The sequence below is a fragment of the Papio anubis genome, unplaced genomic scaffold (assembly GCF_008728515.1).
Source record: "Papio anubis isolate 15944 unplaced genomic scaffold, Panubis1.0 scaffold540, whole genome shotgun sequence".
In the NCBI taxonomy this organism is placed as follows: Eukaryota; Metazoa; Chordata; class Mammalia; order Primates; family Cercopithecidae; genus Papio; species Papio anubis.
The window spans coordinates 20,793-35,295 of record NW_022165613.1 but is presented as its reverse complement, the minus strand read 5'-3'; the positions used below and the strand labels follow the sequence as shown (position 1 = coordinate 35,295).

The 14,503-nt window shown below is 45.7% G+C and overlaps 2 protein-coding genes across 2 annotated transcripts; one reads left to right on the top strand and one right to left on the bottom strand.

Moving 5' to 3' along the window:
* Window positions 1-266: 266 nt before the first annotated feature.
* DEFB135 (defensin beta 135) lies at window positions 267-2,528 on the bottom strand. The gene is made up of 2 exons (XM_017961753.3): window positions 2,465-2,528; window positions 267-433 (listed from the first exon to the last, which is right to left on the bottom strand). Exons 1-2 carry the CDS (start codon window positions 2,526-2,528, stop codon window positions 267-269), a joined length of 231 nt encoding a protein of 76 aa, XP_017817242.1.
* A 9,495-nt stretch (window positions 2,529-12,023) lies between these two features.
* DEFB136 (defensin beta 136) lies at window positions 12,024-14,226 on the top strand. The gene is made up of 2 exons (XM_031662305.1): window positions 12,024-13,335; window positions 13,759-14,226. Exons 1-2 carry the CDS (start codon window positions 13,281-13,283, stop codon window positions 13,938-13,940), a joined length of 237 nt encoding a protein of 78 aa, XP_031518165.1. The 5' UTR covers window positions 12,024-13,280; the 3' UTR covers window positions 13,941-14,226.
* Window positions 14,227-14,503: the final 277 nt, after the last annotated feature.

Genomic DNA, 14,503 nt, shown 5'->3' with positions numbered 1-14,503 from the left:
TGTTTAGTCATGATTTGTACATGTTTTAATTGTATGTTATACTTCAAAAGGTTCTTAAGAGACTTTTAAGAAGCGATAAATTAATAAAAAGAAAAAGTACTAAACACAGGGAATTAGAGTATTTCTGTAGGAGAGACAATAGAGAGAAATACAGCAGACATGGGAACACTGATAGGCTAAAGCCATTGTTTTAATCGAATGGTGCAACTGAGGGGGATCTGGGTTCCCAGAGGAAATCAGCAACAGCTTTCAGGTACTCACAACTATTACCCAGTCAGTATAGGTAAATGTTGTGGGTTTACACAGCATAAACGTGTAGTATCACACAAAATATGATATTCTTCTTTTTTTAAACATTTTTGCCTGCAAGAACCCCGCAGTCGCCAACATGAAGCAAAGAGTTTTTGTATGTAGATGTTGGGTCCACTTCTACCTACCAAGAGAAACAAAGGTTAATGCACAGTTAGTGTCCTGCAGTGTCATGTTGCCGTGGATAAATTAGACTTCAGACCATACTTTTCACTTTTTAATGATGAATTAGACATGATCAAAGATACTCAAGACATTTTATAGCTGGATGCCCCTTTTCAGTTGCTCTTACCTTGTTTTCCAGGGGCCCTATTATAAGCCATTATATGAACCCACAATGAGTTACATGAATTACTGATCAACTATGTGGAGGTAACAGGACCCAACATCTTCAGCTTGAGACTATTTGCTTCAGAAAGAACATTCAGACATCAAAGTCATCCCAGGAGCCTGTGGAGGTCCCATACCAGGAGGCATGCAGGGTCTGGAATAGCTACCTGAGGCAGTTTGTGATTCTCAAAGTATCAGCATAAAGAAAGAAAGATCCCTGAACTGGAATTTTAGAAGCCTACAGTTCTATCCCTGTATTCCCCAGTAACATTCTGCATGACTTTTTGTCAAGTGCTTCATCACAAGGTACTTAAGAAGTACCCATTCTCCCATGGGTACTTTGCACCTCATCATGCTGTAAGTTACTTTGCACCCATGGGAGCATGAGTGTGAGATGGTTTGAAATACCTGAGACAAATATAGAAATTTATTGCTAGTAATTTTTCTATACCTTAAGAACTGGGAGCCTCTGGAAACCAAAGGGTGGAGAAGAGGTAATAGGAAGGCAGTTTAAGAGGATAAGGGTGGCCCTGAGTTGCCCCTACTGAATCATCTACTCTTGCATGCTAAGTCTTATCAGTTTCTCCACCCAAGTGCCTCTACGAGTCCATAGATTGAGCCTTTGTCGTGTGAAAATAATCAATGTGGTATGGTCAAGGGCCATTAGCAGGCAAACTTGCCCACCGTGCGCTCGCTAGACCTCAGGCACCTTTCTGGGGACAAAGAGTCCAGTAGAGACACATTGCAAAGTGTCCAGAGATCCCACTATGCGGGACATCAGCCCTCATCTCAACATGGTCCTTGTTCGTATCTATCTTCATTTTCTTTTTCTTTTTTTTTTTTTTGAGATGGAGTGCAATGGCACCATCTCAGCTCACTGCAACCTCCGCCTCCCAGGTTCAAACAATCCTCTTGTCTCAGCTTCCCGAGTAGCTGGGACAGGCACACACCACCACGCCCGGCTAATTTTGTATTTTTAGTGGAGAAGGGGTTTCACCACGTTGGCTAGACTGGTCTCGAACTCCTGACCTCAGGTGATCCACTCGACTCAGCCTCCCAAAGTGCTTGGATTGCAGGCGTGACCCACCGTGCCCAGCCTCATATCTGTCTTTTAAACACTTCACACTTGGTCCTTGAGTGATACACTTTATATATGAAGGTTTGAGGCAATGGGTAGGGGCTCTCTGCTGATCCCAGAAAACCACAAGCAAAACAGTTTTGAGAACCTACACTTTAGTGACTGAAGTAGACTCTTCTCATTATCACCAAGTTGCTGGCTTCTGTCCAGAGAATGTAAATTCTGACCTCTCAAACTGATGTTTCATATGACCTCATCATGCTATAAGTTAATGTAATACATCTTAACCAGCTGTGTCTGTGGAGTCTGCTCAGTATAAAATTTACCTTGGCTTCCAAATGAGTGAAAAATAACATGGGTGGCTGACTGTGGAAGACAAGTTCTAAGAGTCCTCAAAGAACAGCCTCCTTCTCACCCCCAAGTCCTCCCTGTTCTTTGAAAGTCTCATCTTTTTGCTCTGCCCTACTTCTGCCAATACCAACAGTCCAGCCTTCCCCTCAAACTTCACCAACTCCCCAGAGCAAAATCCATAACCAGTTTCTTTTCTGAAGAGAGCCACCTCCTGTTCTATGTCCTTTGGATCTTTTCTTCATTCTCTGGACCAGCCCAGCATGTCCATCTCTGCTCACCTTCCTCCCTGTTGCAGCTTCCTGTGTCCAAGTCCTGCCTTTTTCTCACTCTTGTAGAACCTCACACCTTTTTTCCCTTTACTGTTCCTAATTCAACAAGGAGAGGACTCCATTTTACCTGGTGGAACATAGAAGAGCAAGTCAAGGACCACGAGGGCCAAGAGGACGCTCCTTGTGGCCATACCAATCAGCAAAGAAGCAGCTGCAGTGCAAGGGAAAGTCACTCTCTATGCAGCTTTGAAAAAATGGGGGGCTGCATGGCTAGTGAACCTTTTGGAACAAGAACAACTGCCTGCTCCACTGAGCAATCCAATCAGCAAACTCTCTGTTTGAACATGACATCTCTTCATTAAAGTGCACTTCCTGGGTGCCACAGGCATGCTAGCAACTGCATGCACACTGTGTAGGCAGCCCTATTCTAGGCCCTGGTAGGATGCTGTGTAGGTGTCTGTGTATCTTCATTGTACATCCACTTAACAAATGCCTATAGTGTGCAGAGAACCATACGGCTGCCTTATGTAGTTGACAAAAAGGTTTTTTCTTTTTTCAACCTTACACACACACGAAATCCAGGTAGGCATGATTCTCTCCATTTTAAAAGCAAAAATAAAGAGTCTCCGGTGGAAGAAATGACTTTCCCAAGCTCACATGGATCCTAAATGGTAGCAACGCGACTTACAAGCAGGCTTCCCTGACTCCTATATACAGAAGTACTGAAGTGTGGCCTTGCCCAATTCTGGTATAGCTGCAATCTCTTTAGGAAAATAAGAACTCCTCAAAAATAGCATGGAAAAAGCAAGTCCCCATGACACCTGCAACATGACCTGGGGAAAAACACTGAGTCTTATTGCTCCCCATTGGGCATATGCTGTGTGCCCGGTAGTGGGGGGCATACAAAGAATTTATGACAAAATTCTTGCTTGGAGGGACTAAAGGTCGACAGCGTTTGACAGTTTTTGAAGTGTTTGAAGTTTTTCAACAACTTTATCTGATATTGTATGAAGAACACAAAACCCAGAATCAGAAAGTCTTTCTGGTCTGGACTCTGCATGCAGTAGCTTGGCAAGCTTTTAATAGAGCACTTACTTTACCTCTCTGACCATCAGTTTCCTCACTTGTGAAGAAGATTGTACACCTGGCCGGGTGCGGTTGCTCATACCTGTTAATTCTAATGCTTTGGGAGGCCAAGGGGGGTGGAGTGCTTGAGCTCAGGAGTTCAAAACCAGCTTGGGCAACATGGCAAAACCCCGTCTCCACAAAAAATACAAAAATTAGCCAGGCATGGTAGTGAGCGCCTGTAGTCCTAGCTACTCAGGAGGCTGAGGTGGGAGGATCACCTGAACCCAGGAGGTTGAGGCTGCAGTGAGCCATGATTGCACTGTGCACTCCAGCCTGGGTGGAGTGCACAGTGCAATCAGTCCCACCTATCAAGAAGGCTTGTTGTAAGGCCAAATGAAGTAATTCTTGAGGACAGTCCTTTAGAAAACATACATTTAAGGAACTGTTAGACCCATATAACAGAAGAAGACATTTAAAACTACAGATATTGGCCAGGTGTGTTGACATGCGCCTGTAATCCCAGCACTTTGGGAGGCCGAGGTGAGAAGATCGCTTGAGGCCAGATGCTCAAGATCAGCATGAGCAACATAGTGAGACCCCCTTCTCTATTTAAAGAAATAAAACTAGAGATGTTGCTTCTCCAACTAGAGAGTGAAATAGCCAGGACTAGGAACACATGCTTGCCTCTCTCTGTCCTTGTTTTATTCACAAGAATGCATCGAATATATGCCACTTCAATGGACTCTTGTTTTCCAGCTTCAGGATGTTTATGATGTGGTTGAGATTGCACATCTGTGAAAGACTCATAAAGAACTACAGAGCAGAAAATCAGTGAATAGAGAAAGAACAGAGGAGCTGAGTTTTGAGGAGCACAAAGAGAAAAGATCAAGCAAGCACAAGTGCACTAAGGGACTCTCCTGAGACCCACTTTCCAACATGCAGTATTAGGCACAGCCTGATGTGCACTCTCTCAGCCTCCATGGTCCTGATCTTCTGTTCTCCAACCAACCCCTCTGTCTCCATCTCAACCCTTCCCACTGCGCCCTCCAGAAGCACGGTTGTACTATCAACATAGCTTCTACTTTATGTCTTCCCCAAGAACACTCTTCCACCTCTGCGTCTCGGCAAAATGCTAGGTTCTTCTCTAAGGACACTGCTTCCTAGCAGCCTTGGTGACTGGAGGCTGTTCATTGACCCAGGCTCCACACACCAGAGGACATGTAAGCCCCACTTCACAATTTTCTGAACGAAACCTGACATGATCCAGACACCGCCTTTCCCTCACCCGGTCCACATTGAATCACTCATCAAACATTCCCAGTTCTGTCTCCAACATACAGTTCACACCTGCCCATTTCTGTCTTCACTGCTGCCACTGCGTCCATGCCATCACTGTCTGTCACTAAACTCAGTAAATGGCCTCTTAAATGGTTCCCATAGCATTTTTAGATATTTACCATTTATCTTCCACTTGGTAACCAAAATGACCTTTTTATGAAAACTGAAATTGATTCATGCATTTGCCCTGTGGAAAACCCTTCAGGATGGCTTCCTTTTGGGTTAAAGTGGAAACTTCTTAGTGTGGATACTGGTCTGGTCCCTGGCTTATCCCCCGACCCAAGTCCTCTCATTTGTTCTGTCTCTCGCTGCATTGCACCATACTGACCTTCACTATTCTCAAACATGTCAACCTCAAAGCTTTCACATGTGCTCTTTGCACAGTCTGGAAATCTGTACCACTCACCTTCTCATCCTCACCTAACATTTAGTCTCATTTAGAGGGACAGTATCTGTCTCTTCCACAGAATGTAAGAAACCCAATAAAAAATTAGGTTCTCTCTTGTAAATCTCTCTCAAAGGAACCTTTCTCATCCTGAGCATATAGAATATTAGAATTTTATATTTGTGCCTTTGTTTTTCTTTGACATTTGCTTCCTCCACTTGACTACAAGCTCAATAAGAGTATGGACCATGTTCTTACATACATGTGATATCAGATCAAGAAAATGCAATTTTTTTGTTAAAAAAAAAATGTGGCCGGGCGCGGTGGCTCAAGCCTGTAATCCCAGCACTTTGGGAGGCCGAGACGGGCGGATCACGAGGTCAGGAGATCGAGACCATCCTAGCTAACACGGTGAAACCCCGTCTCTACTAAAAAATACAAAAAACTAGCCAGGCGAGGTGGCGGGGGCCGGTAGTCCCAGCTACTCAGGAGGCTGAGGCAGGAGAAGGGTGTAAACCCAGGAGGCGGAGCTTGCAGTGAGCTGAGATCCAGCCACTGCACTCCAGCCTGGGCGACACAGTGAGACTCCATCTCAAAAAAAAATTTTTTTTAATGTGAGTTTTGTAGGACTGCCATAACAAAGTACTACAAGCCGAGTGGCTTAAATGACAGAAATGTGTTGTCTCATTGTTTTAGAGGTCAGAAGTCTGAGATCATGTTGTTGGCAGGGTTGATTCTTTCAGAGGGCTGTCAGAAAAGGAACGGTTCCAGGCCTCCTGGCTTCCGATAGCCACTCCATTCCTTGGTTCTGGGTGGTATTCTCCTGTGTCTTCACATTGTCTTCCCTCTGTTTATATCTGTGACTGGGTCCAACTTTGCCCTTCTTATAAGGACATAGTCATATTGAGTTAGAGTCCACCCTAATGACCTCATCTTAACTTGATCTATGTAAAGACCCTATTTTCAACTAAGGTCGCATTCACAGCTGATGGAGGTTAGGACTTCAACATCTTTTATGGGGTTACAATTCAACCCCTAACAAGCGTTAATCTTCAGTCTTCCTGAGTAATCTATATGACCTAAATGACATCAAAGCAACCAACTGTTTTTCTAGAACACTGATTATTCTTCATTTTTCTTTCACCACATTTGCCCAGAAGAAAAGCCATCTATAGAACTGGTTCTGCTCTCAGGCTTCTGAAAGCCACTAGAACACATCACATGACTCCACAGGAAAGCTGAGTTTAGAAATTTGGTTGTTCTTTTTTTTTATATATTCTAGTCAACCTCAGATGCTATTTGCCCTCATCACTCCCCACCCCCATCCTACTCTCAGCAGAACCTCTGGCTTCCTATTTCACAGAGAAAATTGATGTCAGAGAATTTAAATTCACTTAACTTTGCACACAATTCCCATCAAAATGCCACCATCATTCTTCACAGAACTAGAAAAAGCAATCCTAAAATGTATATGGAACCAAAAAAAGAGCCCACATAGCTAAAGCAAGACTAAGCAAAAAGAACAAATCTGGAGGCTCCACACACCAGGGGACAAGGAAGCCCCAACCTCCTGCCAGCCCCATGCCATTTTCAGAACGATACCTGACATGATCTGGACACTGCCTTTCCCTCACCCCGTCCACATTGAACTGCTCATCAAATGTTCCCAGTTCTGCCTCCAACATACAGTTCGTACTCGCCAATTTCTATCTCCACTGCTGCCACTGCGTCCATGCCATCACCTCTGTCACCAAACTCAGTAAATGGCCTCTTAAATGGCTCCCATATCATTTTTTGATATTTACCATTTATCCTCCACTTGGTAACCAAAATGGCCTTTTATAAAACTGAAATTGATTTATGCATTTGCCCTGTGGAAGACACTTCAGGATGGCTTCCACCTGGCCCTGCCCTTGACACCTGAGGACTATTACAATTCAAGGTGAGATTTAGGTAGGGACATAGCCAAACCACATCAGCATCCTCTCCAAGTATTTGCTTCTTAAGATGGTGTTCTTGTTCTGTATCACATCACAATCTTCCTGGATTGCTTTGTATCTTTCAGGCACATTGTCAAAGTCTTTTCCACAATTCTACCTCCCCTTTTTTTGCCACAAATGCTGATGTGAGATTTGTTCCTCAATCTTATTTTCCTCTTACTCTTCGAATCTCTCTTGCTGAATTCATCCATTTGTGACTCTTTGACTATTGATTCTAAAATTTATGTATACAATCTCAGTTCCACTTTTAAACTTCCCAACTGTCTACTTGGCTGCTCCACCTAGACATCCTACAGGAAACTCAGACTCAACCAATCCAAAACATTACTAATTGTCTTCTCATCCTTCCTCCCAAAACCTCTGGTGTTTCCAGTGAACTTCACCACTGAACCCACAAACTTAAACCAGAAACCTGGAAATTATCCTAACTACCTTTGTCTTTCTAAATTCCACAGATAACAAAAATCAAGTATTTATTTTATTTCTTATTGCTCTTGAGATGAATATTCTCCTTTTTGCACTACTGCCAATACTCTTACCTTACTTCTCACTTGATCTTGGAGTCATAAAGCCTTGCAATGGGTCTCCATGGCTTTGATTTTACAACACCATAAACCCATATTAAAACAAGTGTGGACTTGATTCCCCCAGCTTAAACTCCTAAGCACAGCATTAAAATACCCTTAGTGCATTATGCTAAGTGAAATAAGCCAAGCACAGAAAGACAAATACTGCATAATGTTACTTATATGTGGAATCTAGAAAAGTCAATGTCAGAAGCAGGGAGAATGGTGGTTACCAGAGGCTGGGGCCAGGAGTGCAGAGAGGGGAGATATTGGTCAAAGGGCACAAAGTTTCATTTTGTCAAGATGCCTGAGTAAAGACATGGGACACTCTCCCTCTCCAGAAAAAAAGAAACAAAATTGTGAATTACACCTAAGATAGAACATCTATGAGAAAACTCCAGAGTTCAACAGAGAAGTCACAGGAAACACTTGAGGCATAGAAGGAGAAGGATGTGGGATGGCTAGGAGCCTGGAGTGGCTCCCATTTGCTGGGAAAAGGTAAGTGAGAGATTCTCACTGGTTCACATCTCCATCTCAGACTACTGTAACCCTAGCAACAGGAGGGCTTTTTTTCCCACGTGGGCCCTGAGATTAGTGTGGGTGGTGATCAGGATACCGCTCAAGGGCATTGCTCCACACAGGGAAGTCATGTTGAGTTATACACATCCCCTGAGATCTAAGAGGCTGCAACACAGTGCTATTGCAAGAGCCCAGCCTCCACCAGACTGAATTCGGTCCTGGGAACCAACAGGCCCCACATCTCCACAGAGGAGAACCCGACTGACATCCCCTGATGTCCACCCAGATGGCTGCAGTGGCTCGCACTGGATGAACCCAGTGGTGCTACAGAGTCCACAGCACTCTAGCCCAAGTGGACTACTACTCCCTAGGGAAAGGATGGTGCAGTGCACCCAGGAGACTCTCCCAGGGACAAAGGGAGTCCCACTGTGAGCTTTTCAGAGCCTGACAGCTCCTGTCTGGGCCTGTGAGAAGCAACCCCACCCCCACCAGTAGAATGACATCTATGCCTCAGCTCACCCCCTAGGCCACTGCAGCAGCTGCTGGTACTGCCAGAAGTCAAAACAAGTTGGCCTGAGAGCTGCCTCTCTGGGTCTGTAAATAACACCCTGCCCTCACTAGCAGCACAACCCCTTGCTGGAGCCCATACACAGAGGGTGAGGCCTCTTCCTTTCCTCCCATGCACAACACTACAGCTGCTGCTGCTGCTACTGGCAGCCAATGTGAGTGAACCCAGGAGCTGCTTGTCTGGGTCTGTGAATAGCAACTACTCCCTCACCAGTAGCAAGGCCTTTGTGCTTGAGCTCACACCCAGAAGGCAGGATCCCTGCACTGCTCTGAACAACATTGCAGCCAGGAGCTGAAGCAAGCACTACTCAGAGCCTGAGAATTTTCTGCTTAGGGCTGTGATCACCAGCCTCATCCCTATCAGAAGCACATCCTCTGTGCTTTTGTGTCTGTTCTGAGTACAGGCTCCCTCCCCATACACACCATGGCAGCTACTGCTACTGCTGGAAATGAAGTGTGAACTCCCAGAGCCTGATAGCTCCTTGCAAGGGACTGTTGAGACTAACCACACCCATACCAGCAGCAGAATTGCTGTGCTCTAGCACAATCTCTGAGGTCAGGCTGTTCACTCACCACCATAGATCGTTCAGCCCCACCTACTGCAGCCTACACTTCTGCACACCACCAAGGCCTTGACATCATGCCCCCAGATACTGAGCACCCCATCTGAGGACTGGGAATTACCCGATCCTTTCCACCATCTCTGGTCCTTGTGCACTCCTCCTAGGGACCTGAAGATGGCCCCACCTAGCCTGCTGCCAACAACATCAACCACAGCCACTCACATGTGTTAACTAGGAGCCTAGAGACTAGCCTGCCAAGCCCATCATAGCCACCACTAACATTAGCAAGTGCACCTGGGAGCCTGAGTGTTATCCTGCACCACTGCTACCCTCACTCACACCATTCATGCTGCCCAGGGACCTGAGAACCTACCCACCCATCCAGCCCTCCACTGTCACTGCCAGTACCAAGAAATCTGCCTGGAGTTGTCCCACCTGGACCTGCTAACATTGGTGCCCACATACACCACCCAGTGACCCAAGGTCAGGCATGCTTGGTCCATCATTGCCACAACCAGGGCTTGAAGACTGGCCAACATGGCATCCCTATCCCCTGCAAAGCCTCACCATAGCTTCCATTAGCAATTGCGGCCAAGCCACTGAGGAATTACAGATACCACTGATGCTATTCACAGCCAAAGAAATCATGCAGAGACTACACTGCTGCATGCACCAAGAATCAAACGCAATCAAATCCTACTAAAGGTAATAAATTGATTCACCTGGTTACACAGTCCCTTCCAGGCAGGTGCGTTTCTTGATCACTTGGGACAACCAGATCTTATTTTTCTCTCTGAACTTTCCCAGGTGCAGAAAGCAATTTCTTTATTAATTTCATGTCTAAGTAACTGGTATATGAAACCAGACAGACTCTTCCTGCTCGGGTTTGGGCTTGGGTTTTGGTCTGAAGTCATCTCTCGGAGCTTTAACCCTCACTCTAAGTCCTATCCCAATATACAGTTAGAGGAACATGGTGAATGAGTGGAGATACCTGAAGCAAGCCTCAGAAGGGCCAGAATTTAAGTCCAGCTTTGCCAGTAGCCTGAAGAACCAGAGGAATGTTATGTTCAGGCCCTTTATTCTTCTGGGTTGAAATCCCCCAGTTTTTAAGTAGTGGGAAGCAATATAGGAAGTCATTCTTACTCTCACCTTCTAACTTCTAACCTTCACCTCGGTTCTCCCATCAGTTCTATATGGCAAAGTAAAGCCACACTACAGCCCCAATGACCCCCCAGATCAATGGGAGAGGTGTCCCCACCTCCTTCTGGAAATTATAGGCTCTGGGATCCCCTCATCAGACATGAGATGCTACCTCCTTGCACTGACTCTGATCTTCCTTTTGACGTAAGTGATTCCACCTAAAGGGATAGGCGTGAGTTAAGCAGGGCCATGGGAATGTATCCCTGACCTTCAGTAAGGTTGGCATCTTCAAGAACTCTCTAGGAATGGGCTGGGTATGAGGACAAAGATCCTCTAAAAGGATTGTCTAGGAAAATGCAGTGAGTCATCTTTAAATCATCTGCCTTGTGTTACTACGCTCTGTTATGAAACTTGGAGCTCTTGGTCAGAGCCCCGGACACTACCCCTCTCCACTTCCAGGCTCCCTAAGCCCAAGAGATTAACCAGGGAAGTTAAGGTATAGGAGCTCTGTGTACCCACTGGTATCTTCTGGGATTCATAGGATAGGGAGACAGGTCCTTGGGATTTTCACTGTTCTCTAGGAAGTAGAATCTTTTCCAACTTCATTTCGTGTAAAGTGTTCATTACCACATGAATACAAGATGTGTTCAGTCCACAAATACAACAACCCACAGGCATTCAGGAGGTTGTACATCACAAAAGAGAAAAATCAAGACTAACAGCATAATGAACTGTTGTTTGGGGAAACTTGACCATCTGATTCTAAAATCTGTATGGAAATGAAAGAAAAAAACAAAAATAGCCAAGACACTCACCCACAAAAAAAAGGTAAGTGGGAAGATTTGGCTCTGATGGAGACAGACTCATAAATAGATAGAAGGATGGATAGATAGATAGATAGATAGATAGATAGATAGATAGATAGATCTTATTTAAAAGCTTATTAACTTACTATAACGCTATAGCAGTAAGGCAGCATGGCGTTAGTGCAAATATAGACAAATAGAACAATAGAGCAGATGATGTTTTCCAGCATCAGACTCATGCGTATGTGGAGCCTGATTTAAAACGAAGGTGGCACAGCTAAACAGTAGAGAAACAACAATCTTTTCAATAATTTTTGGTCTTGAAACAATTGGTTTTCCATAGGGGGAAAAATAAACTAATTTACACCATACACAGAAATCATCACAGGTGGTTATAGAGCTAAATGAGAAAGAAAAATAATAAAGAAAAAAGAAAGATAATATAGGAAATAGTTTTATAACCTAGGAGTAGGGAAAGATTAGTAAGCAAGAACCAGAAAATTAAGACTATGTGTGCTTACTGTATTGGCCGGGTGGGGTGGCTCATGCCTGTAATCCCAGCACTTTGGGAGGCCGAGGCAAGTGGATCCTCTGAGGTCAGGAGTTCCAGACCAGCCTGGCCAACATGGCAAAACCCCATCTCTACTAAAAATACAAAAATTAGCCAGGTGTGGTGACGGGCACCTGTAGTCCCAGCTACTTCGGAGGCTGAGGCAGGAGAATCGTTAGAACCCAGGAGGTGGAGGTTGCAGTAAGCCGAGTTTGGGCCACTGCACTCCAGCCTGGGTGATGAGCGAGACTCTGTCTCAAAAAAAAATTAATAATAGTAATAATATTGGGTACCTACTGTATGGCAGTGTGCATGCAAAGCATTTTATAAGCTGTATCTCATTTCATCCTCAAAAAGAAAACACACGCAAAAGCTTCCAATGCACTTTTTGAGAAGCAGATCTTGAGGCTGAGATGCTACGTAATGCGTCTGAGCGTGTAAGCCTGCAAAGCAGAGCATAGCCAGTAACGCCATGCTCTACTGCCACGCTACACACTCAGAGCCCTGTGGTCGTGGGCTGCCTGGGTACAAGCCTGCCTTAAGGGTCAGAACAAAACCAAAGTTAGTGTCATCTTCACTCTGAGACATCCCTCATTACCCCAAGAGAGACAGGCCCGAGGGCCCTTCCCCAGGGCTGAGTCTCTGTCACTCCAGACAAGCCCTGTCTGGCTCCACTCTGGACACCGTGCGTCCAACCTTGAACACAGCACTGAACCAACTCTTCTAAGGGGGAGTTTCAACTCCTCAACTCCAAAAAAGAAATCTCTCCTAGAAGCTTCGAAGTCCCCTAATCCTAGCCAACATTTCATACCAGTCATTTGGAAAACAAAGTCCATCAGCGAACTTTGCCAGGACTTTTGTGTTTTTCGCAGTATCTGCCTTCAGCCAGGTAAGTCAGTCAGCCACCAGACAAGGAAGCTGTCCCTTCTCCACTGGTTCTGAGCCCCTTCTCCTGGTCAGACCAGTGGTTGACACCTTGAGAGCCTCTGTGTCTTGGAACTGCCTTTCCAGGCTTAAATTAAGCCTGTGTTTCGTAACACCCTTTCTCTGTGCTCCTGAGCTTTCCGTGGTGCCCCAGAGGAAAGAAGAGACAGAGCAGACGTTTTCACTGTCATGTTTCTATCAAAGTACACTTGAAGGGAGAGGGAAAGTGTTCAGGCCTAGGCATGGGGATCCTGGTCTTTGCTCCTGTTCTGCTGTCAAGAAACACGACAGCCTTAGCTGAGTCTCTTCTTTTCCTGCGGTTTGTAGAAAAGGAGGTAGCACTGAATGGCCCAGGGCCTTTTCTCCCTCGAATTCTGCAGAACCCTGTGATCTCCTCAGTCTGCCCCTCCAGGAAGAGTGAGGCCAGCGTCCAGCCCCACCCAGCCCAGCCCAGCTCTATAAAGGAGCCTCTCAGGCAGCCACGACTGGGAGTTTCAGCTCTGTGCCCTCTTCGGCCATGAACCTCCATCTTTCTGCGTTACTCCTCCTCCTGGTGATCCTACTGCCTTCAGGTAAAATAGTGGGTGTGGGTCTGAACATAAAAGTGGGGGTTCCCAAAGATTGAGATGCTTTAAAAACCCTCTAACTATAAGCCCAGCAACAGGACACCAGTATCAGATGGGCCAGCAGGTTAGGGGCACAGCAAGCAGACTGCTCCTGCCCTGCTCTGCTGCTGCTGCAGCCGCAAGATCTGCCAGGGCACCGGGGAGGGGAGTGGATGTCACTGTGCACACAGATCATGCAGCAACCCAAATTCCTATCTCCCCTCCAATGCCTCTGGCTACCCTGAGCGTCATCTGCCTTGCCGAGATGTGATCAGAGGTGAGGTGAATCACAACTAACAAGCCACCCACCAGGAGGTGATGGCAGGCCTAGGATTTCTCCCAGCCTCATGAAGATTGATGTTTCTTTTCTGTGGTCTCTCCCCACATCAGGAAAAGGTATGTTTGGGAATGATGGAGTCAAAGTCCGCACCTGCACTAGCCGGAAAGCCGTATGTTTCTTCGGGTGTCCGCCAGGATACCAGTGGATTGCGTTCTGCCACAATATTCTGTCTTGCTGTAAAAATATGACACGTTTTCAACCCCCACAAGCCAAAGAGCCATGGTCTCATTAAAAAGATGTGTGAATGGCTCAAAGTACTAAACTCCTAATCTGTGTGTAAGGATCTGAGAGCTTGAAAGTGAGCCATGGGCAGCAAATGAGGACCAGATTCTGATAATTTACTGGCAAAATTCCAGAAGCATTTTGTAAAGGGAGCACTGCCATGAAATGCATCCCCTATTATTTTTCCTACCCTCCCATCCCCAATCACTCATTCCTCTTTCAAATTCAAATTCAGGCCAGGCACAGTGGCTCACGCCCACCAGTAACCACAACACTTTGGGAGGCTGAGGTAGGCAGATCACCTGAGGTCAGGGGTTCATGACCAGCCTGGTCAACATGGTGAAACCCCATCTCTACTAAAAATACAAAAATCAGCTGGGTTTGGTGGTGGGTGCCTGTAATCCCAGCTACTCGGGGAGGCTGAGGCAGGAGAATTGCTTGAACCTGGGAGACGGAGGTTGCATTGAGCCAAGATCGTGCCACTGCACTCCAGCCTGGACAACAGAGCAAGATTCCATCTCAAAAAATAATAATAATAAAATTCGATGGATTAATACAAGTTCACAGGCCCAA

Bases quoted from the DNA above. Each gene is read 5' to 3' on its own strand.
- DEFB135 (XM_017961753.3), bottom strand. From the start codon at position 2,528: ATGGCCACAAGGAGCGTCCTCTTGGCCCTCGTGGTCCTTGACTTGCTC. The intron at 434-2,464 runs GTAAAATGGAGT...TTCTCTTGGTAG, and splicing joins GCTCTTCTATGTTCCACCAG to GTAGAAGTGGACCCAACATC.
- DEFB136 (XM_031662305.1), top strand. From the start codon at position 13,281: ATGAACCTCCATCTTTCTGCGTTACTCCTCCTCCTGGTGATCCTACTG. The intron at 13,336-13,758 runs GTAAAATAGTGG...TCCCCACATCAG, and splicing joins GGTGATCCTACTGCCTTCAG to GAAAAGGTATGTTTGGGAAT.